Below are 23,651 nucleotides of genomic sequence, written 5' to 3'. Positions count from 1 at the left end.
TATCTCTCCTTGCTATTCTTTGGAACTCTGCATTTAGAGGCTTATATCTTTCCTTTCCTCCTTTGCTTTTTGCTTCTCTTCTTTTCACAGCTATTTGTAAGGCCTCCTCAGACAGCCATTTTGCTTTTTTGCATTTCTTTTCCATGGGGATGGTCTTGATTCCTGTCTCCTGTACAATGTCACGAACCTCCGTCCATAGTTCATCAGGCACTCTGTCTATCAGATCTAGTCCCTTAAATCTATTTCTCACTTCCACTGTATATAGCAAATTATAGAACAGAATCAAATACATCCAAGGCAGTCTTATTGGTTTTTATTAATAGCTGAAGAAACTAAGGGTTTCAAAGCAGCCACACCAATCCGAGAATGTTTAGAAAGAAGCATGAACTCTTTTCTAATACAACGAGTAGTCATTTATTCCAGTGATCTTACATCTTCAGGCTTGAGTCTTCAGAGTAGGTATTACCAGGAGAAAATATAGTTCTCAATCTAGGAAACCCTGACAGAGTTTGGAAAATCTCTTTTTCTTTATTAGACCTTTTTGTGCTCAGTCGCTTACTCATGTCCGACTCTTTGTGACTCCATGAACTGTAGCCCGCCAGGCTTCTCTGTCCATGGGATTTTCCAGGCAAGAATACTGGAGTGGGTGGCCATTTCAAGACCATTGCTCCCTAGCCTTACTGACTGGAGGCATTTAGGTGGATCCAGCTTAGAGCAGGGGAGAAGGCAATGGCACCCCACTCCAGTACTCTTGCCTGGAGAATCCCACGGACGGAGGAGCCTGGTGGGCTGTAGTCCATGGGGTCGCTAAGAGTCGGACACAACTGAGCGACTTCACTTTCCCTTTTCACTTTCGTGCATTGGAGAAGGAAATGGCAACCCACTCCAGTGTTCTTGCCTGGAGAATCGCAGGGACAGGGGAGCCTGGTGGGCTGCCATCTATGGGGTTGCACAGAGTCGGACACGATTGAAGTGACTTAGCAGAAGCAGCAGCAGCAGCCTAGAGCAGGATGGAGAGAGCCTGGTGCCAATCCCCTCTTGGCCTCCCCATTGGTCCGAATGCTTCTTAGTGGTGGAAATGGGTCAGAAAAGAGGGAACAACTCTGGAACTCTTGACAGCAGGACTCTGAGCTTTGAATGTTTACTGATGTGGTCCCATAGGACTGATTTTCTAAGGAGAAATGTAAAGGAATAGCAAAGTCCCTATAGCTGAAATGTCCCTTAGCAGTGTTTTTTCAATATGTGGTTTTCAATTAATGGTCATAAAATCAATTTAAAAGGCCTTAACCAGCGTATTTTATTAATGAAATAGGACAGAAAGGAATGGAATTTAAAAATACCAGAATGGATTACATTTTATTTCAATGGTTATACATGTGCCTTACCGGGTCATTATATAAATTGTGTTTCTTATTAAGGGCCATTTCCAAAAAGCTTGAAAGTCACTTTCCCATAGCACTTTGTACTTGTCTGCATGCTACACCATTTATGACAGCTCACATCTCATCCTCCTTACCAGCCTGTGAAGTTTTTAAAGTAGGACTATTGTCCAAATTATTTTTTCTTGGCCACAGTGATTTCCTTAATACTGTGTACCTGGTGGGTGCTTAGTAACCCAGTTTAAGATTTACTTGTTATTCATTTTGCTTCAAAGTTCTAAATACATACTTTTAAAAAATGGTCAAGTGTTATTTATAATTGTTTTGTTCAGTTCCTGTCAATCTTGACGCGTAAGCTGGCATTTGTATAAGCATTGCCGTTTAACCATCTTTTCCTTAGTTTTGGAACTGTGGCCCAAGCCTAGAGGAAGTCACTAAAAATGGCTTCCATCGGGGCTACTGTGTGGACCTGAGCTCCTGTTTTTTGAAGAGCTCTCTCAGCTGCTGCTCCGTTGTGGCCTCCTTCTGCTGCATAAGCTCGGCTGTTCCTTTGGTCACTCCCCAGGCGTCCGGCTTTGACATGGAAGGGTTGTATGGCCTGCCCGAGGCTATCTGAAGATTCTCCCAGTATTCCTTCCTGGCCCTGGGTGAACAAAACACACAGAAATCGTGAGGGTCTGTCTCTAGGCTGTGAGCTAGAACCCTGCCATCTTTGGACTCTCGAGAGTGTCTTCTGAAACACATTTATCTTTTCTTTTTCCCCAGAATCTGTAGGTCTAAAATTACTTTGAATTCCTTCTTTGCATATACACGCAGGTTCAAACACTAAGGATTTAGAACAAGGACACTTGCTAAGTTACCTCGCCTCCCCGTCCTCACTTTCTGGCTCTACCTCCTGAGCCACCTAGGCCCACATCTGCGGCTCTTCCCGAAGCCAGTGCTGCTTCTGCACCCCTCAACCCGGAGATCCCGCCTCTGCCTCCTTTCTGTTTCCATCAGCTCCTAGTTCCAGGCCTTGCCAGGTCTGGTCTCTTGCAGAAGAGACTTCCTCATAGGTTTCCCTGTCTCCAGGCTACTGAAACTTACAAATCGAACTTGGTCTCAGACCCTTCAGACTCCTCACTGCCTTGGGATAAGGTAATCCAGACCTCGTGAGTGTGAACAGAGGCCACCTCCCGTCCGGATGTGTGTCTCCTACCAAATTCTGAATCTGAGGTTCTCAAACTGCTAACGTCTCAGCATACCATTCTCTCAGCACTCCCACCCAGTGCTTCCCTCTAGGCTATTCTCCTACCTGGCAAAGTAACTCGTCCTTCAGAACTCAGCTCAGACGCTAGCTCCATGGGAAATTCTTCACCAGCCCTCCCGCTTTTTCCTCTGGTGGCTGTTAGTGCGGATCCCCAGCACCTGTGTACATCTTCATCCTTAACTTACCATGTCAGCTGAACTTAGCTATTTATCTCTCTACCTACTAGACTGTTACCTTCCTTGGAGACAGGCCTGTGCCTTGTCCAGCTTGTTCCTTCGTCATCTACAACAGTGTCCGACACAGTTTTGTTGAACTAACATTGGTCAAATAGAGTGAAACTGCTGCCTCTGCTTGGGGGCAGTTTCTACCCATTTCCTTCTTCTGTGGAAATCTACCTAGCTCTTTAAAATCTAGCCCCAGAGTCCCTTCTTCTACATCATCTATTAGGTAGAGATAGTTATTCTCTTCTCTTCGTTGTTACTTTTTTATCCATGCCTCTACTTAAGTAGATAGCTACAGTATAATAGATCAGCTTTCTTCTCCATTTCCCCCCAGTAGACTGTGAGAGGCTCTAAGCCAGGGACTGCAGCCTTTCATTTCTATATTCCTAGTACCCTGCACACTGCCTGATGTGAAAATCTATTTGTTTATTGTTCCTCATCCCCCATGGAATGTAAGCTCTGAGAGCAAAGACCTTTTTTAATCTCATTCACCACTGTCTTCCCAGCTCCAACGATCGTGCTTGGCACAGAATAAGCAATTAGTATTTGTACTTGAATCTTAACAACTGATTCACTGTTAGCGTCCACCACATAGATGGTGCTTTCCAAGAGTGTGAAATCACATTTTGTTGCAACTTACATTATTTATATTCTATATTCTTAAAGCTTTCTCCAGAAATCACTCCATAAAGCTAAAGTTACAAATATTTCTGTGAGAGAATTTGAAGAGGCTAAGTGATTCTTTGTCATTACACTGCAAATTGGCAGTACTTTTTGTAATGACCTCACTTGGATGTATTCATAATTTGTGTGACTTTGGTTTGGCAAATACAGTTTAAGGTTCTTACCTGGCTCTAATCCAGGGTTTGGTGTGCATATCCAAACCACTTCCCCAGCTGCCATGTTTTTCTGAAGCCAGTGGCAAAAATCCCCTCTCTGGAGCCAGCTCCTCTGCAATCGCTCTGATGTGGTAGGGCTCAAATCCACAGCACCCGCCTATGTACCTGACCCCCAGGTTGTAGGCCTCTCTGGCGTACTTTTGAATATCCCATCTGGTTGCAACTCTGGGTTCCAGTCCTGTAATAAATGATGCTCTGCTTCAGTACAAATATTCAAAATAAATAGCTATAATAAATGTTACTTTCAGTAAATGAATTAGATAAGATTTGATATTTCTGAAAAGAAATAATCAGTTCCTAACTTATAAAAATGATTAGCTACCTTGCATTGACATGCCCAGTTTAAACAGCTGTGATAGCAGGACTTCAAGATGGTTCCCAATGATCTCTGCCCTCTGATGGCCTCACGCTTGTGTGACCCTTCCTGCATTATATCAGGTTGGTCTGTGAGACCAATAAAGTATGGTGGAAGGGATGGCTTGTGACTTCTGAAGCTAGATCATTAGAGACATTAGGGTTTCTGCCTTGTTCTCTCCTGGATCACTCATCCCAGGGGAAGCCAGCAGCCACACTATGAGGTGCTCAAGTATCACAGTGGAAAAGCCCATGAGCCAAGAAACTGAGGGCTCCAGTCAACAGATAGCAAAAACTGACCCTGACTCCCAACAGCTGACTAAAGAGGGCTTGAAAGTAGTTAAAGCTCTTTCAGGTTGAAAGAGCTCCCATCAGGCCTTCAGATGACTATAACCCTTGAAAGAGTCTGGAGTGCAGCCTATTAAGAGACTCTGAGTTAAGCATTACCAAATTCATGAGCCACAGCTACTATGAGATATAAAAAAGATTTGCTGTTTAAAGCCGCTAAATTTTGCAATAATCTCTTCCACACCAGTAAAACCACAAATGCTTCGCCATTCTTCTTCGGTGGTTCTTCTAGACTGATGATTTTACAGAGTCCCTCTAGAATATGAGATAAGGACCCTAGAATGAAATAGTAGGCTGGCCAGGCCAGGCTCACCTCTGGCTTGATTCTCCAGGTCGACTCACGCCCACTTCCCACACAAGCTTTATCCCTCTTTCTCAGACTGCAAGGGTTCACCCCACATCATCTGCTTTGGTCTGTTCATTCAAATCTGTTATTCAGTAGCCCAGTGATGGCACCTTCCCTCTGCCCCCCGCCCCCTCAACTCAGATATAGCTAGAGTATTCAAGCAGCATTCAAAATAAGAGAAAAGCATATTGGTGATAACTTGGCCTAACCTTATTTATCTGATGAGAAAATTCAGATCTGGATGAACTAAGGAACTTTGCTAAGGTTCTGCCACTAAGCAACAGAGCTAGAACCAGAAGCAGAGTCTTCGCTGATCCCACTCAGGAGGGCATTCTTACCAAACTCCACGTGTGATGAATTGGTTGTCTACCTAGGTGTTGACTCACCTTTGATTTTACCTTTAAGTCAGAGGTCTCTTTTGCTTGCTGGTCCTGTGTTTCCTAATGTCTAATTTAAAAGTTTTGGGGCTGCAGGGAGAGAAGCAGGGCCAAGAGATGAGGAGATATGCTGCCATGATTTTACCATGATAAAGCTCTATGGCCAGAGGTTTATTCGGAACTTGTCTAACATGAAGACCCTGAGATGATTTGTAAAATGGCTTTCTTACCAAAGGGGAATTCTGGCAGGTCGATAAATCCCTGCTTGCCGCAGTCGGGAGTGTGGTAGGCCAAGGGCTGAATCATCAGGTGGGCTTTCAGTCCCGCAGCCTCCAAGCCTTCTTTCATGAGCTTCACTGTTTGTAAGCTAATTGTGGGGTCAAAATGGCAGTTCACCCCCACAATGGAAGCTCCTGCAAGTAGAAGAACAGTTTAGCTTTAGAGGTTCACCAGATACCAGGAGGCCACCTCTGAGTCAGGGAGCTTCAATTTGGAATGGTGAATTAGAAGGATAGCATTTGGTCCCTGCAAACTTATCTTACCCTTGGGCAAGAATGACTAATAGGCAGCAAGTGCTTTCTCTGTAAAGTGCTCTGAAGAGTCTGATACAATTGAAGTGTCATTTATGAACACTTGGCTGTCCATCTTTTTTGGAAAAGAAACAAACATTATTAGAAGGTTTTTTTTTTAGATTTTTTTTAATGTTAACCATTTTTATTTATTTATTTATTTTTAATATAAATTTATTTATTTTAATTGGAGGCTAATTACTTTACAATATTGTATTGGTTTTGCCATACATCAACATGAATCTGCCACGAGTGTACACGTGTTCCCCATCCTGATCCCCCCTCCCACCTCCCTCCCCATACCATCAAATTTTAATAGTCATGTTTTTCAATCTTTGATATTACATTGCAAAGCACAATAATTTTTCACTACTCCCAGCTGCCCAGTGGCACCTGTGGTGACCTACCACTCATCTGAGGAATAAATCAATGGTCCCTTTCACCAGGCCAATTTAAAGCATTATTGAGTTTCTTGGGCATAACAGCAGAATGTAATTTAGGAAAAGGTTTTTCTGAAACTTTCATGTAAATGGAATCATACAGTATATGTCCTTTTGTAACTGGCTTATTTCACTTAATACAGTGTTTCCAGGGTTCATGCTTGTTGAAGCATGTGTCAGAATTTCATTCATTTTTATGGCTAAGTAATATTCCATTGCATATATATATATGCACACACACACTGCATTTTGCTTATTCATTCATTAGTTGGACACTTGGGTTGTTTCCACATCCAAAAAGGACTTTTTTTTAAATGAACTCACAGCCTAGGATTTTGCATCTTGGATACAGAGTTACCAAGAACAGGGAAAGGAAAGAATCCTTCTGGCTATAATGAGAGTGACACCGCTGTCTAGATTCCCAGAGAAGCAGAGCTGACGCTACGATCTCCAGTTCAGTCGCAGGCATCTTGGTAGTCCTCACAGGCCTGGGCCTGCAGTTTGCTCTTCATTCTTGTTCCAGTCAGGCCTCATGACCCATCATTCCTCTGAATCAGTTTTTGTTACGGGCACCGATGACCTCAATCTCGCCAAATCCAGCAGTCCCTTCGCTGTCCTCATCTGATTCAGCGTCTCAGCCACTTTCATCCACATGGCACTCTTTCCTTCAACTCCTTCAATACTCCCCTTTTCTTGGCTTCTGAGAACTTCCCTTGTTCTCTGAGTATTGCTTCTACTTCCCTGGCTGCTTTTTTTAGAGCGCTATGTGCTAATCCCTCCTCAAGCCTGAACCTTTCAATCCTGCATTGTCACAGGATTCTACTGGGCCATCTTCTCTTCTGCGTCTACACTTCCCTTTCTACCCCAGGCTCTCAATACCATCTACACTACATACACAACTCTCCCAAGCTTCTTTCTCTCTAACCCTGACCTTTCCATTGGATTCCAGGCTGGTATATTCAACAGCTTACTGAACAGGGTCACTTGGATCTTGACTACTTTCTCTTTTGAATATTCTGCAGTCAGTGTTTCTCTTTCTTTTCTTGACTTCGTTACACTAATGAATTAATCATATGTCAGCTATTTGTTGGATGTCATTTAGGCACAAAGGTCCTTGTAAAGGGTTATGGGGAAATATAGGACACAAAAGATTTTATAATTTAGCACAGGGTTTCCAAAGGTTTGCTCGATGAAAATAAGGTTCTATGAACAATTACATTAGGAGTAGTCTTTTTTTTTTTTTTTTTTTTTACTGTAGCCCCTTCTTGGAGACTGCAAATATATATGAACATGTCAAAGGACTGAGAAGTTCTGCAGTCAAGAGACTGCTTCACTTGGTTTAAAACTGAATTTTCTACCTCTGTGTAACTGCAGAACCCTATTAAGACTGTCACAGGTTAGAAAATGTATTTTTGAGATTTAAAACAAAAAATGTCATCTGAGGATACTACAAATGTGTGGTATAAATAGAAAGTGTTAAAGCTGCTGAGAGGAGGAAGTGATCACTTGGGGTAGGAGTGACTGTGTAAGGACACACCGAGGTTGGACTAACAACACTGGAAGATGGACCTGACTGTGAGATGGATACTAGGAGCCTGTATGTGCTGGGTGGTATGCAGGGCACGGAGTACTCAGTGCTGAGTCAAGCAGACATAGTCTCTGCCCTCTCGGATTTTACAGTCTAGTGAGAGACCCAGACATTTAAGACATAAATGAGATATCTGGGTAAGTTCTATAAAGGATATAAACAGGGTACAGTGACAGCAAGCACTGTGGCCACTTACTCTGAATAGTCGGGTGAGGAAAGGATGAGACACAGGCCAAGAATCCCTGCCAGCTAACAACTGGGAGGATGAGGGCCTCCTCTGATCTTTTTGAAACATGTTAACTTGGTTTCTCCCCCCATTTTAAAAAATTCTTTAATTTTTGGCTGTACTGGGTCTTCATTGCTGCATGCTGGCTTTCTCCAGTTGTGGCAAGGAAGGGCTACTCTTTGTTGCCAGCTTCTCATTTCAGGGGTGTCTCAGACAGTAAAGAATCTTCCTACAATGCAGGTTCCAACCCTGGGTTGGAAAGGTGCCCTGGAGACGGAATGGAACCCACTCTAGTATTCTTGCCTGGAGAATCCCATGGACAGAGGGGCCTGGAGGGCTGCAGTCCATGGTGTCTCATCGAGTTGGACATGACTGAGCAGCTGAGGCTTTCTCACTGCTTGTTCTAAGTGCACGGGCTTCAGTAGTTGCGGCACGTGGGCTCAATTGCTGCCGCTTGCAAGCTCCAGAGTGCAGGCTCTGTAGTTATGGCTCATGGGCTTAGCCGCTCTGCAGCATGTGGGAATCTTCCCAGGACAGGGACCCAACTGGTGCCCCTTGCATTGTGAGATGGATTCTTGACCACCAGGCCTGCGCTCTCCTCATTTTTTGTATTTATAATCAGAAATTCGGATTCTACAATGTCATCCTAAACTAAATAATTGTAATTATTAGTGACAAACATGAAGTAACTTTCATGACATAACACGAGTTGGATAAAGACTAGAAATTAAATTAAATTTTTATTGGCTAGATAAGACTAGCCAATAAAAATCTCTACTTCACAGAGTGAGTCAGACTCTTCCATAGACACTGTGCTATTCCTCAGGTTTAAAATGAGTCAGCTTTGAAAACAGTCTGTGAATTTTCCCTAACTGAAATGAAACCCAATATTAGGGATGGAAATTATATAAAAAGATAAATTGAATACTCAATATTTCATATCAAAGGATTTTAAATTTTATGATACCAATTACAAAAAGTTAAGCATACCAGTAATTTATGGAAAATGGAAAAACTTTGGCAAAGAGGGCAACAGTCTTGAAAGATATTAATATCTAAAGACCTCAACTTGAGATAAAATTTAAATAAAACATAATTTGTCCTAATACTCTCTATGATTTACCAAAATTCTTCTCATTTCTAGGTATTAAACTTTCAGTGTATGTTTAGTTTCCTCTTTCAAAAGGCTGATGGGTGTACCTTTTTTGTTTTTTTTACACTTTTTCTTTTTGAGATGCAATAATGTATCAGCATTCTTAAGAAAGTAAATGACTGGTTTTCCTGTAACAAAAATAGTATATAGTGATTCATAGATGGACCTGTGTTTGTATGTCATTTAAAAGACACTCTAGTTGCAAACCAATCAAAATTTATCATCACCTGCTTTAACCAGGCGCACTGCACACTCGCCAGGGGTCACGCTGTGCAAGTCTCCCTCTGGGCCGATGCACATAGTTGCCGCCACTGGTTTCCCTGATGCTTTCAAGGCTTCAACTGCCCATACAGCCTCTTCAACATGTTCAAAATACTGAAATAAGTTAAAGTCAAAGTACTTTTAATTTTGTTTCTCCCCAGATAATTTGAAAACTTATCCTATTGCATATTAACCTAATTATCCCCAGATGAGTGTTTCTTAAACTCTGAGTTGTGATTCATTAGCATTTAAAAAACAGAATAGAATGGTGATTTCTGTGAGTTGCAGTCCAAAGGTCTGAAGAATGCTATATTACATCAACTGAATCACATTTAGTTGAAGCCCTAAATTGGAAGAAGTTTTTGAAAATGAATATTACTGGTACTTGTCATGACTGGTACCTAACCCCAAATGGTCCTCCTGAGAGTAAACGCAGATGAAATGTACAAAGTACACTCGTCTCATCTTTGATAGTGTCTATTTACCTCTGCGATCAAGAAGTCCACGTTCTTCTTCATGAAGACCTCCAGCTGTTGCTGAAAGACTTTTTTGACTTCAGTTTCACTCTTGCAGCTAAGGTACGAAGGTGTCTGGCTCACGCCCCCTGCTACCAAAGCATCTCCTTCATCAGCCACTTGCCGGGCAATGTCACAAGCGGCTTCATTGACTTTCTGCCCCTGGAAAGGGTGAATATACAGTATGGTTACATTTCCATGTGAAATTGAAGCAAAATTGTTATTCAAATGTCTACATCTCAGTGGTATGTTACAACAGTGATTTTATATCAGAAAATGACAGTGATGGAGTGGTTCAGTGCTTTATGGAGTTGAACAATTTATAGTAACAACACTGCCAATAACAGTGATGAGAAACATAAATCTTATGATGGTATTTAGGGATATTACATTATACCAAAGATCCGTGAGAGGGTAAAAGTCTTTCCGTAAAAGGATCTGGTATCTTCTGGGACTTCTCTGGTGGTCTAGTGGTTGACTCTGCACTTCCACTGCAGGGGCCCTGAGTTCAATCCCTGATCAAAGAACTAAAATCCCACATGCCGCAACATGCGTCCAAAATAAGTAAATCAATAAAAGGATCTGATATCTTCCAAAGCTTAAACTGCAGTTAGAAGAATACCTAGCAAATAGTGGTGGTGGTGATGATTTGCTTTTTTGATTAATAAGAATAAACTCAAAATGACTATAGAATTAATGACTTTTTGTCATTATATATTTTCTCAATTAACAGATAAATGTATCACAAGTAAGGTCTTTATGAAGTATTTAGACCTTAAAAGCTGACTCTTGTCCTCAAAAAATCACACAGATGCATGGATTTTAGAACTCCTTTTTCATTTTAGAGATGAAGTTGTTGATTTGATGGGATAGGTAAATGGTTTGCCCAACATCACACAGTTAATTGTAGCTCAGCTAGGAATATTCTAGATTCAATGACTCCTGCCCTATAGGACCTTTCTCCTATACTGTCACATTAAAAAACTGTAAAGATCTAAGAGTCTGTAAGGACACTCACTCAAAAACTTCGTCAAAAGACTTGGAAAATCATTAATAGTTAAATAGTTCTTTGATCTGCTTCATTAAATGCCTTTCTGTTAATCTGGGGGACTCTAGCTAAGACCTAAGAATATTATTCACACATACCTCATTTCTGTTTTGTTTAAAACAAAATGAAACTCTAACAAGACTCAACGTTTTTTTCTATGGGAACTTTGTTGATGACGCACGTGCCTGAGACACAGTATGGTGCTACTCACGGATATTTTCTCTGCAACATAGTTCCCCCTGTTCTCCAGCTTGTCTTCACTGGCATAGAAGGTGAAGGTCTGCATGACATTCGAGCCAGCTCTGAGGAACTCTCGATGAAGTTGGCGAACTGGGAGATTGAAAGACATTCTTTGCTATCAGTTTATCAGCCTGTGATGCTTTCAGAAGGCACTTAGATGAACATTGAAAATATGTGCTTAAATTCCTGGTTGCCTGGCATTTGCTCATCCTGGGGGCTAATGAGAGGTGGATATGGAGTCTTGCTAGGAGCAAGAGATTGTCTCTGCCAGCAGTGTGGGGTGAAGGGAAGAGGGAGGTCCCACAGAGGAGGAATCATCTCAGTGATTGTGCTAGGCAAAGAACATGGGGAAGGGCATTCCCTAGAGAGGGAACAGCCCAAGCAAAGACAAGGAGGCAGGAACAGTCTTGGGCTTTGGGGGAATGACAAGCAGCCTGAATGGCCGGGGCTGAGGATATGCTGGAGAAGTGGTGGGAGACAGACTTGGAGAGGTGGGCTGCCAGACAGAGTGCAAATGGCCTTGCACATCATCCCAGGGAGTCTAGGCTCCAGACCATAGATATTGGGGAAACATCAACCGTTTTAAAGCAATTGATTAATACGATTAGCTCAGTGTTTTTGAGAAATAATTCTGATAGCAGAGTTGGAGCAAGGTTACCAAGCTAGGTCCATAGATGAATACCATGTGGCAAAGCTTTCACAGCTGCAGGAAATATAGTGGGATGTTTTTGTTTTCCATTTAATCAAATGTATGCAATTTAAAGAGTTATCCATTATCCTTTGCTCTAAAATAGTGGTCCTAAACTCTGGCTGCCCATTACATAGGCCTGCAAACTTTTAAAAAATTATGAGTGTTAGGGTCAAATCCATGTATATTCTAATTTAATTGGTTCAGGGTAGGGCACAGGCAATTTTTTGGAAAGGTTTCCCAACTGATTCTTACTTTCAGTTTTGTTGAGCATCACCATTCCAAGAAAGCAGAAGAATGTTCCTTTTATAAAACAATAGTGAGACTTGGTGTTTTGTTTTTGTCAAGAGAAATGACTGGGCAGAGTAAGAAATCAGCAGTTGTACTTTGGACACTAAAATTTATTTCTAAATTTCAGAGGCCTATAAAATCCACAGGTTTGGGAGCACATTAGCGTCTAAAAAATTACTAGGACACTGGTGTTCTTAGTCCTTCAGGGGCTAAGACTGGAGATTAGTCTGGCGGCTTTGCAGCCTAGATGCCTAGTAGAGTGCCAAGAACATAGGAAACATTTTTGTTTGTGTTTGTTTATAAATGGACTTAAAGGTGAGGCAAAAAAAACACACAACCACCTGTAGTGTATTTCAGAAAATGGATTCCTAAGTTTGAAGCCAAATCTTTGCTTTTAAAATCATGGAAACTTTAGTTCTCAGTGGGAACTTGAAAACATTCAAAGATTAGGGAGTTGCAAAGTTATTTTAATTCGCAACAGAACCAACTTAAAACCCTTGCATAGAGTAATCGGAAAAACACAGTGGTGTGACTGGAGTAGGGGAGAAGGGACTACAGACTTGGTTCCTGTTCTCCGTGACAGAATGGCTTATGAATAACAAGTCCACCCAGGTGGTCCTTTGATGGATTTCCAGAGACTGTGCAACACGAAACGAAAACCCTGGAGCAGTGTGCAAATTGTTTGCATGTACAGACCTTTTATGATTCTCAGAGGGTCTATAAATTTTATCAGATTTTTCCAGAGGGCAGTGATTCAGAAAGGCGAAGACAACTTTCACTTTTAATTGATTTGATTATTCCTTCATGCTTCTTAAAAAAGGAGAGCTTCTCCAAGTGTGACCTTACTAGGTTCACCTGGGAACAATTAAATATTCAGATTCTTCAAACCCTTCCAGACCCAAATTCATTTCCAAATACAATGCTAATTCCACTGAGTGCAAGAACCACAACTTTTGGCATGAACTTAAGTAGGAGAATTAGTCTGGTGATTTCTGGATATCCATTCAATATCTATTTTCTGTTTCCTCTCATCATAAAACTCTTGAGTCTTTATCCTGTAACCAGTAATATAGGATGTGACTGGTTCCTACAACAATGATACAACCTATACTAATTATATTCATTTTATAGCTTTAAACTCTCCATTATACTAGTCTCATTTTAGCATCATAAGTGAGAGTCACTCAGTCCTGTCCGACTCTTTGTGATCCCATGGACTATATAGTCCATGGATTTCTCCAGGCCAGAATACTGGAGTGGGTAGCCTTTCCCTTCTCCAGGGGATCTTCCCAACCCAGGGATTGAACCCAGGTCTCTGACATTGCAGGCAGATTCTTTACCAGCTGAGCCACAAGGGAAGCCCAAATATTACGAAGTATGTATTATACTTGACATACAATGTAATATACAATAGTTTATAAGTATATATATGTGTATACATGTATATGCATATATTTATGATCATATATGTACATGATCCAGATATATATGTATAGAACATTTCTTTTACCTAGTAAATTTTCTTGAGAAAGGTGATTCTTTGGAATTCCACAGCTAACTCTAAAAAGTCAAAAAAAATTTTGCAATATTTATTCACTGGGATAATAAATTCACTTGGGAGCAAAGTGACTTGAACTAATGTGAGGATATTTATAATTGTATCCCATTTAGAGTGAGTAGTCATATATATTGATGCAAGAAGAGTATTAATGTGTTTGATGTGGGTTGGGGGAGCACTTTAGACCCTAAAGAGAGTGTTACACAATATATAGCATATGTAATGTATCAACTGTCTAAAATCCCCTCAAATTCTGGCATTTGGCCCCACAAGGGCTTGGATAAGAGATGGTAGATCTGTAGCGTAACTTTCCTTTCCTCACTGCTTACAGCCACCAAAAGTCAAGCCCAGGCACCAATCCTTCAAAAATGTTTCGGGTGTCGTTCAGTTTGCAGGGAAACGTATCAGAATCTGTATGAATTCCAGCTATCACCCAGTCAAAATTAGAAAAGCACCTGCAGAAAACAGACTCGTTTGCATAAAACAGCATGACACAGAGCATTCTCTCATTTAGAGCATGGGTGTGCGTGCGTGCTAAGTCACCTCAGTTGTGTCTGATTCTTTGCAACCCCATGGACTGTAGCCCGCCAGGCACCTCTGTCCTGTGGGCTTCCCCAGGCAAGAATACTGGAGTGGGTTGCCATGCCCTCCTCCAGGGGATCTTCCCAACCCAGGGATCAAACCCATGTCTCTTGTGTCTGCTGCATTGGCAGGTGGGTTCTTTACCACTAGCGCCACCTGGTTTTAAACACCTTTCACCCCTCCCCTCCTTCAACAGCTTAAATACATCTGCTGCTGCTGCTAAGTCGCTTCAGTCGTGTCTGACTCTGTGCCACCCCAATCTGAGGTCCTGTGAAATGTTTCTATGAGGATGCATTACAAACAGGAGATTTGTTTTTTTCTGATGCATCCTGGAGTTGCACTGGGGTTGACAGAGTTTGAACTAGCACTGGCAGACTTGAATATATGGGATGTCATTCTGTAGCAGAAAGGATTAAATCTAATAACTCAGAACTATGGAGTTTTCATTAATTCTTGGAAAAGCAGGCAGCTCCCAGAAGAAAAAGTAGAGCAAATGCTCAATACATTTAAATAAGCTTAAAATATTCAAGACACAAATGGCCAAGAGATCAAACATGCTGTTTCTGCATTCATAAAATCAAAGGAAATCAGAGCAATTTCTCTTGAGCTCCTCTAATGTGCAACTTTAAAAAAGAAAATGTGACTCACAAAATTGAAACTTGCAGTTTAAACAAGAGTCTTATTCTGTTTTCAAGGCAGAGTTTGGGCAAAGGTAGTTTATTGTTAATGTCAGTTTGGCCCAAGAAATATTTCATTCTGAGTTTACCCCAGCACTCAAACCTTAAGAAACAAAACATGGATATATTAGAAATCCTCCATCTGAGGTCTTAATTACTCCACTGTAATTTCTTTCATCACTTTCATCACTTTCTTACATCCCTTTAATTCAGTGCTTCTGAAAGTGGGGTTCACCTTGCCATTATTTGGGGTCAGTCAGTCAGTCCAGTCGCTCAGTTGTGTCCAACTCTTTGCAACCTCATGAATCGCAGCACGCCAGGCCTCCCTGTCCATCACCAACTCCTGGAGTTCACTCAGACTCGCGTCCATTGAGTCAGTGATGCCATCCAGCCATCTCATCCTCTGTCGTCCCCTTCTCCTCCTGCCCCCAACCCCTCCCAGCATCAGAGTCTTTTCCAACGAGTCAACTCTTCGCATGAGGTGGCCAAAGTACTGGAGTTTCAGCCTCAGCATCATTCCCTCCAAAGAAATCCCAGGGCTGATCTCCTTCAGAATGGACTGGTTGGATTTGGGGTCAGGTATTATAAATATGCAGGTTCCTGGACCCCCTCAAAACCTGATGAAACCAAATTTCTATAAATGGGGGCTAGGAATCTCTAATTTTTTAACAAACTCCACTGGTAAATCTAAAATTTGAGATCTACTACTGGTTTAGCTTCCCAAGCCTCCTCATTTCTTTTTTTTTTTTTTAATGGTAGAGCACACAGTATTATTTCTACTTTTATTTGGACATATAAAAGTTGTGTACATTTGCTAGGTTTCATAGTGTGACTATAGCTCTTTTATTTTTGATACTTTTTAGGGACTGTGTGAACTGAACACATTTCTGTACTTCTCTAGCAGAAATAGATGAATACAACCAAGAAACAGACTGTTCAATTGCTAAGTCATGTCTGACTCTTTATGACCCCACAGACTGCAGCAAGCCTGTCCTTCACACTCTTCCAGAGTTTGCTCAAACTCATGTCCATTGAGTCAGTGATACCACCCAACCATCTCCAAGAAATACATTAATACAGCCAAAAATATTAACAAGATAAGAAACAACTCGGTCAAGTGAATAATAACAATAGTTAATACTTGTCGTGTATAACATGCACAGACACTATTTTAAATACTGCACGTATAATTTGTTTAATCCTCATAACAAATTCATGAGGTAGATGTCAGTATTATCTCAGTTTATACACAAGGAAGCTATGTAATTTCCCCGAGGCCATACAGCCCAGTGCCTGTGTCAGGATTTGATCCAGTTAGTGTGGGTCTAGAGTCTGTACTGGATCTGAAAGCTGTACTGTCTCCAATTATGTTCTTCATTAGTTTCCATCCTTCATTTCTGAATTCACGGAAACATGCTCTCCTTTACCATAAAAAACCAACTGTTTATTATCTTATACAATATTCACAAGAACTCTGGCTTCCTCTGAAAGATTCAGATTCTTTCCAAGTGTTGATTGCTGATGACTTACAACTGAGACCCTCCTTAGGATGTGCCTTAGCCCAAAGCGGGAGGGGAGATCAAGCTTGTATGTAGGCTTGGTCTATTCACAGGGGGAGAGCACAAACTAGCCCCCTTGCCTCCATCTGGGGCAACTCTGAGGGGCCTGTCCAACTCTGAGGGGTTGGCTGGGACCTCTGTCGCAACTCATCACAGTTGAGCTCTTTCTGCTGCTCAATCCTGCTTCCCTTGCTCCCTTAGAGGTACTGTTTCTTGAAAATACTTCCTAGTAGAACTCTTGAGCACAAATCTCTGCTTCATAATGTGTTTCCTGACTGGTCTGACCTGCAAGAGCGGAAGCCACAACCAGCCACAGGAAATTACTCTTCAAACATTGTTCTGGAGTCAGATCCCTTTCTGGCCAGCTAAAACACCCACCCATTTAGAGTTTTCAACCAGAAAAGTATTTTATTGCCAAAAGTTAAGATCTGATTAGGAAGAAATGGGACTTGAGACCTGGAATAAAGACATAGTTGGATTAACCCATCAACCTTGAAAGCCCCACATCCCCCTGAACTCTCTGGGCCTGTAGAAGTGGCCCATTTCCTCCCCTTTTAAAGATTAATCCTTCTCTGTTGGTTAAGTATGATACAGAGGCCCTGAAGACAACATTTATTCCTTTCAGGCTGAATCCTTCCTCCCTTCCTAGCCAAAAAGATTCCTAGCCTAATCAAGAAGATAAAGTGAGAATAAGGTTTGTGGATACAGATGCAGCATAGGTAGATGGTTGAATTTAAATAGGGTGGAGCTAGAATACAATTAATTTAACTAGTTGGCAAATATATAATGGAAGAGGGCTTATCTGAAAGACGGTGACTGATGCTGTGTCATGGAACTTAAAGTGGGTTAAGGAGGGAAGGCGGACTTATGGCGAAGAATGGCTAAAACTCACTAAAACAGATGAAGGACAGAGCTGTGATGAGATTGAAGAATAGGAGTGTTAGAAAGAATGAGCAGAAAAGATGGGAGGGGGCATGGTAAGAGAATGTAGTACTTGTCGTTGAGATTTCAGAGGTGGACAGCTATCGATGATGGCAAGGCCTAGGAGTGGTTTGTTGAAGTGAGGAAGGAAGAAAGTTTTGCTGGAGAGGAAGTCAGGGTACTAACAGGAAGAGTGCTGGATGAATCACATGTATGGATGTTGGAGTCATCTAGAGTGTTGGAGGAGGTAGGGAGAGGCAGAGGAGAAGGAAGAGAGCCAGGCTCTAGACTCATCTAGAGCAAGGAGCAGGGAGCGAGAGGTAGACACAGGCGACAGAAATAAGGAGGGGCCATTGGTATTTACCCAACAGGTGACTCTACATTTACACACCGGCACAGTGCCTGGCAGGCAATTATAAATACTTGGAAACCATAGCATGGAGGCATCTGCTTGATGGCATGTTCCTAGACGTGGGTCAACACAGTGGTCTTTTATGAGAGCTTAAAATAGAGCTGTGCACCAACCTGCTTCTGGGTGTTCCACAGCAGCTTCTGGGGTCCAGGGCCCTGCCTTCACGTAGCCCCTCTTCTCCAGTGCAAAGACAAACCCTCCGTCTCCAATGATGACCTCTCCAGAGTTTAGCCGTTCTAGGATGCCCTAAAGTTATGGTGGGGTGGGGGGAGGGAGAAAATGGATAAATTAATTATTTGAATTTTAAATACAAGTTTCTACTCATTTCTACAATACAACTTTTGCTTTCATATTGTTGAGAAGTATGATTTCTTTAAAATTCTCAGAAAATATTGTTAAGAAATATGATTTCTTTAAAATTCTCAGAAAATACATATGTATTTTATTCAGAAATTTGTGACTATAAGGCAAGCCATCAGAATGCTCATATAATGAAAGCTTGTGTTTCCACGTGTATGTGCCAGGGATGGGGGTTTTTCAGAACACACTAAATAGTATTTGAAGGATATTGTGGGAGGATGTTATGTTTGAATAAATATCTTCAGAAAGATTAAATGAAAAGGTTTTGTTGTAAAGCCTCAAATGAATACTTAAGCACACATTCTTAAAATGGTGACTGTTAGTCTTTCTCCTTTTTCTATCAATAAACAAAAGAGAGGATTATATTTTATAAAGAAGTTGAAGTGGCATATGACACTATGAACGCATTTTGAGACTGAAAAGTCAAAATATATTTGGTGAGAACAGAAGGCAGAAGATACCACCACAAAGATGGCCAAATCAATTAAAGACGAATGTCTCTGGGGCTAAAATTCAGTTTCCATAACAGCAGCTGGATTATGCTGTCCAGAAAGTTGTAAGTATGCACAGCCTGCTCTCTGCGAGTGAGAACTGGGAAGATACCAGTAAGTAAAATATTTGTAAACTGATTTCCAGTCCAATTTGCACACCTATTCCATTTACTGTACATGCAATCATTACCCTGGTGTTAGAACAGCAACTTTGAACTTAATATTTTTAAAGCAATTTGTGAATTAGTAATATCCTTGTAGAATCATTTTTTTAATTTCAAAATATCATAAATTTAAAAATAAAAGGTTACTCTGATTTTGTGTGTGTGTATGCTGTCGTTTTAGTCGTGTCTGACTCTTTGTGATCCTATGGACTGTAACCTGCCAGGCCCTTCTGCCCATGGGATTCTCCAGGCAAGAATACTGTAGTGGGTTGCCATGCCCTCCTCCAGGGCATCTTCCCGACCAGGGATAGAACCTGTGTCTCCTGCAACTCCTGTGCTGCAGGCGGATTCTTTAACACTGAACCACCAGGGAAACTTCTCTCTGATTTTACAAACGAAGAATTCAAGTCCAGAGTTTCTGAGTAATTTACACAGTCTCCCAGGTCAACCCCTAGAGGGCTCACTGATTCTTTTACCCTCAAATAGTATCTAGATTTGATTTTAAATGGGAGAGAGGACAGTGGGACAGCCCTGAAAAGATAATGTAAAGTAATAACCTGGAATGTACATAGCTACTGTGTTCCGTTTATTGCCATTAATGGTTAATAAATGCTGATATAACAAGGTTACAAAATCTGTGAGAGGCATTCATAAGAATTTGAATGGCATCTTGAGTCCTTATCACCTTCTGCCCCTCCCCACGTGAACTCAACAGCTGATGCTCAGAGAAAAGAAACATCTGACATTTTTACTTTAAAGCAGTAAAACAGGAGGATTGTGCTATGTATTCTTCCTCTTTTTTTAAATTGTGAAGTGATTTTACAGTTGCTTCACGATGTTCTGTTAGTTTCTGCTGCACAGCAAAGTGAATCAGTTATATGCATACATACGCCTGCTCTTTTAGGTTTCTTTCCCACTTAGGTCACCACAGATCGTTGGGTAGAGTGTCCTGTGCTAAACAGGAGGTTCTCATTAATTATCTCGTTTATGCACAGTAGTGTACATATGCCAGTCCCAGTCTGCCAGTTCATCCCACCCCACATCTCCCTCCTTGGTAACCATGAGTTTGTTCTCTACATCTGTGACTCCATTTCTGCTCTGCCAATATGTTTACCTGTACCATTTTCCTGGATTCCACATATATGTGTTTTCTACTCTTCTTTTCCAGATAGAAAAGATTCAAGTGTTAAGTCTATGAGATAACAACCACAAAGCATAGAATTCATCACATGCAATTTTGAAATCCAAATACCTGTCATGATTACAGTGTGTCTAAAAGTCACGTCTTAGAACTACAACTTTGATCATTATGACCCAATTAATAAGAAAAATGGCTATATTGCTAATTAGTACAGTTCCGTTCAGTCGCTCAGTCGTGTCCAACTCTTTGCGACCCCATGAATCGCAGCACGCCAGGCCTCCCTGTCCATCACCAACTCCTGGAGTTCACTCACACTCACGTCCATCGAGTCCGTGATGCCACCCAGCCATCTCATCCTCAGTCGTCCCCTTCTCCTCCTGCTCCCAATCCCCCCCAGCATCAGAGTCTTTTCCAGTGAATCAACTCTTCGCATGAGGTGGCCAAAGTACTGGAGCTTCAGTTTTAGCATCATTCCTTCCAAAGAAATCCCAGGGCTGATCTCCTTCAGAATGGACTGGTTGGATCTCCTTGCAGTACAAGGGACTCTCAAGAGTCTTCTCCAACACCACAGTTCAAAAGCATCAATTCCTCAGCGCTCAGCCTTCTTCACGGTCCAACTCTCACATCCATACATGACCACAGGAAAAACCATAGGCTTGACTAGACGGACCTTAGTCGGCAAAGTAACGTCTCTGCTTTTGAATATGCTATCTAGGTTGGTCATAACTTTTCTTCCAAGGAGTAAGCGTCTTTTAATTTCATAGCTGCAGTCACCATCTGCAGTGATTTTGGAGCCCCCCAAAATAAAGTCTGACACTCTTTCTACTGTTTCCCCACCTATTTCCCATGAAGTGACGGGACCAGATGCTATGATCTTCGTTTTCTGAACGTTGAGCTTTAAGCCAACTTTTTTACTCTCATCTTGCTAATTATTACAGTTGTATAAAAATATGAACAACAGTCAAATACATGAGATATGACTAGCTACTAATTTTCATTTGGGTGAAATAATTCATATTTTGTTCAGTCACCTAGAAACTCACTGAACTCTTGTGTGTGTTTTCAGACTTTAGTGCCACAATATCTTGATGTATAGCATAACTAACAATTTGATATTTGGTGGCCAAGTGGATAGTGGTGATTCAATTACCATGCTGTACATTAATTTATTGAACAATTTCACCAGGAAAAACACTTTGATTCTACTGCATTTTAACTTTAAAATTTTATTTATTTATTTTTAATTGGAGGATAATTACAGTGTTGTGGGGGTTTGGATGAACCCAGAGCCTGTTATGCTTTCCTGGTGGCTCAGATGGTAAAGAATCTCCCTGCAATGCAGGAGACCCATGTTCCATCCCTGGGTTGGGAAGATCCCCTGGAGAAGGGAATGGCTACCCACTCCAGTATTCTTGCCTGGAGAATCCCATGGACAGAGGAGCCTGGTGGGCTACATCCATGGGGTTCACAAAGAGTCAGACTCGGCTGAGTGACCAAGCTCGTGTGAAGCACAGAGCCTGGTATACAGAGTGAAGTGAGTTGGAAAGAAAAAACAAGCACTGTTTATTAATACATATATATGGAATCTAGAAAAATGGTGCTGATGAGCCCATCTGCAGGGCAGGAATGGAGATGCACGTGTATAGAATGGACTTGTCTACTGCATTCTTAAACAACTTGAACTTCATTCAGACTTTTCTGTTCCTTTTTTGGTTTTAAAATGGAATGTGCTATGAGAGATTGCTCAAGACATATTTTGTGAAAAGGTGTTGCAAAGCAATGTGTTTAATATCAGACTGTTTTTGTTTAAAAAGTACATATTTGTTTAGACAATAAACTAGCAGAATATACATCAAAATGTAGCAGACACTGCTGTTAGTGTTCATAGTTGTTTACAATGAACAAGTGTTAGCTTTGTAACATATTTTAATTTTAATCAGAAGTGTAGACATCGTATTGTCCATATTTTAACACTGACATAGGCATGGAAACCAGGTTACCAAAGAAATTTTTTCTTCTCCTTTTATATCCATCTTGCTAAAGTAATCCTTTAAAACATTTCATTTTGTGAGTTTGAGTTTGGGGAGTGGATTAGAATTTATGGCAATGCAAATGGGGCCAAAGCAAAAATATTTTTTAAATCTCTATGGGAATCATCCTTTCCAGACATACAGTATTTTAGTAGATGTAGGGATTGGCAAAAATTCTCCCCCTAATTGAACAGGTGACAGTCTATAAGCAATTGCCATCTCAACATCTTAAATCCTTGGACTTCTTGCCATTTAAAATTTTTAATTGAATTAATTTTTGTTTTTCCTTATGTGAAAGTGTTCTTGAGGTAGGGTCATCCCTTTAGAAACTAGGTACAACCCATTTCCAGAGGGATGGCTGGCAATGAATTCGTCCTCAGGGGTATAGTTGGCCAGCCCTGTCTCCTTCCCTGCCATTCCCTGGCCTCTGCCAGGCATGGGGCCGGGTGCTCTGACACCCAGGGGGCAAGGATACTCCCTCCTCCTTCCGTCCTCAACCCGCTTCCAACTGTAACCTTATGATCAGTCCATCCTCCCATCCATCCACCCCTTCCCTCCCCCACTCCCCGAAGGCCCACAGTCTGGACGGAAAGAAACAGTGGTCCCAAGGGAAAGGTGGGCATCTTACGGAGTTTTTATTTTAAAAACTCAGCAGTCATTTCTCAATATCTTAGGGCCATTGTGCTTAATCTTTCTTAAACAGTCTTTTCGAGGCCTGCACGGTACACTGTTCTGTGATTTCTAAATCCAAACTGCCCGTGAAAACTTACCATCATCCAACCAATGCCAGAGCCTTAGGACTGGTGAGAACCTTGCGGGGTGGGGTCCCCAAGTCGAAACGGTCGCAGCCTAGGCTCGCGCCTTCTCTCGCTAGGGTCGCCGAGGGGTGTGCGCAGACCCAGAGGAACCCAGGGCGCGCAGCAGGCGACCCCAAGTCCCACAGCCGGAGGGGAGAGAAGTCGCACCTGTGGGTCTAGGAGCCGCATTTTGGGGGAGCCGCATCTTGGGGGAGTGCTCTGGTCTTGGGGTGCGGGACTCAAGAGTTTTAGGGGTGCCCTGGAGTTGGGGGGTCACATAGCTCTAGAGGGCGCTGTGGTCAGGGGACAGGGGTCGGGGCTCAGAGGCGCCTTGGTGTTCCCAAGCAGCAGTTCGGGGGCCCTCTGCTCTCTCCAGGCTAGGGGTGGGGGTGGGGCTGGGGGCCCTCTGCTCTCTCTGGGCTGGGGTGTGGGGCTGGCCAATCTAAACCCAGAGCACCCTTGGGTCCCCCGCACACTCACCTTCTTGGCATTTTTGCTCCCAGCTGGTGCCATCTTCCTGGTGTCCCAGACCGCACCTAACACGGATGAGGATGGACGAGACGACAGAGCGCTTCCCCCTGCGAAGCCTGGAGCCGTGGCCGGGTTCTGGGTTCTTTATACCCGTTGCTCGGGGTGTGGGTTTCCCCAGCCTCTGCGCGGTCCAACAAAGGCCTTGGGCGGGGAACACGCCCACCAGCCCTTTATCCTTGCCCGTTGCTGCTTGGGAACTTGTATTAGGAGCTGGTGATCGAAATTGTTCTCCCAAA

General features: G+C 42.2%; 1 protein-coding gene across 1 annotated transcript; it reads right to left on the bottom strand.

Moving 5' to 3' along the window:
* Positions 1 to 1,835: 1,835 nt before the first annotated feature.
* On the bottom strand, positions 1,836 to 23,397 carry LOC128054421 (betaine--homocysteine S-methyltransferase 1). Its single transcript, XM_052647050.1, has 8 exons — positions 23,365 to 23,397; positions 18,015 to 18,147; positions 11,185 to 11,303; positions 9,896 to 10,087; positions 9,377 to 9,524; positions 5,404 to 5,586; positions 3,698 to 3,926; positions 1,836 to 2,022 (listed from the first exon to the last, which is right to left on the bottom strand). The coding sequence occupies exons 1-8, from the start codon at positions 23,395 to 23,397 to the stop codon at positions 1,836 to 1,838; spliced, it is 1,224 nt and encodes a 407-aa protein (XP_052503010.1).
* Positions 23,398 to 23,651: the final 254 nt, after the last annotated feature.

This window comes from Budorcas taxicolor, chromosome 10 (assembly GCF_023091745.1).
Source record: "Budorcas taxicolor isolate Tak-1 chromosome 10, Takin1.1, whole genome shotgun sequence".
NCBI lineage: Eukaryota > Metazoa > Chordata > Mammalia > Artiodactyla > Bovidae > Budorcas > Budorcas taxicolor.
Note: the sequence above shows the minus strand (reverse complement) of the source record. Positions and strands in the feature narration are given on the sequence as shown.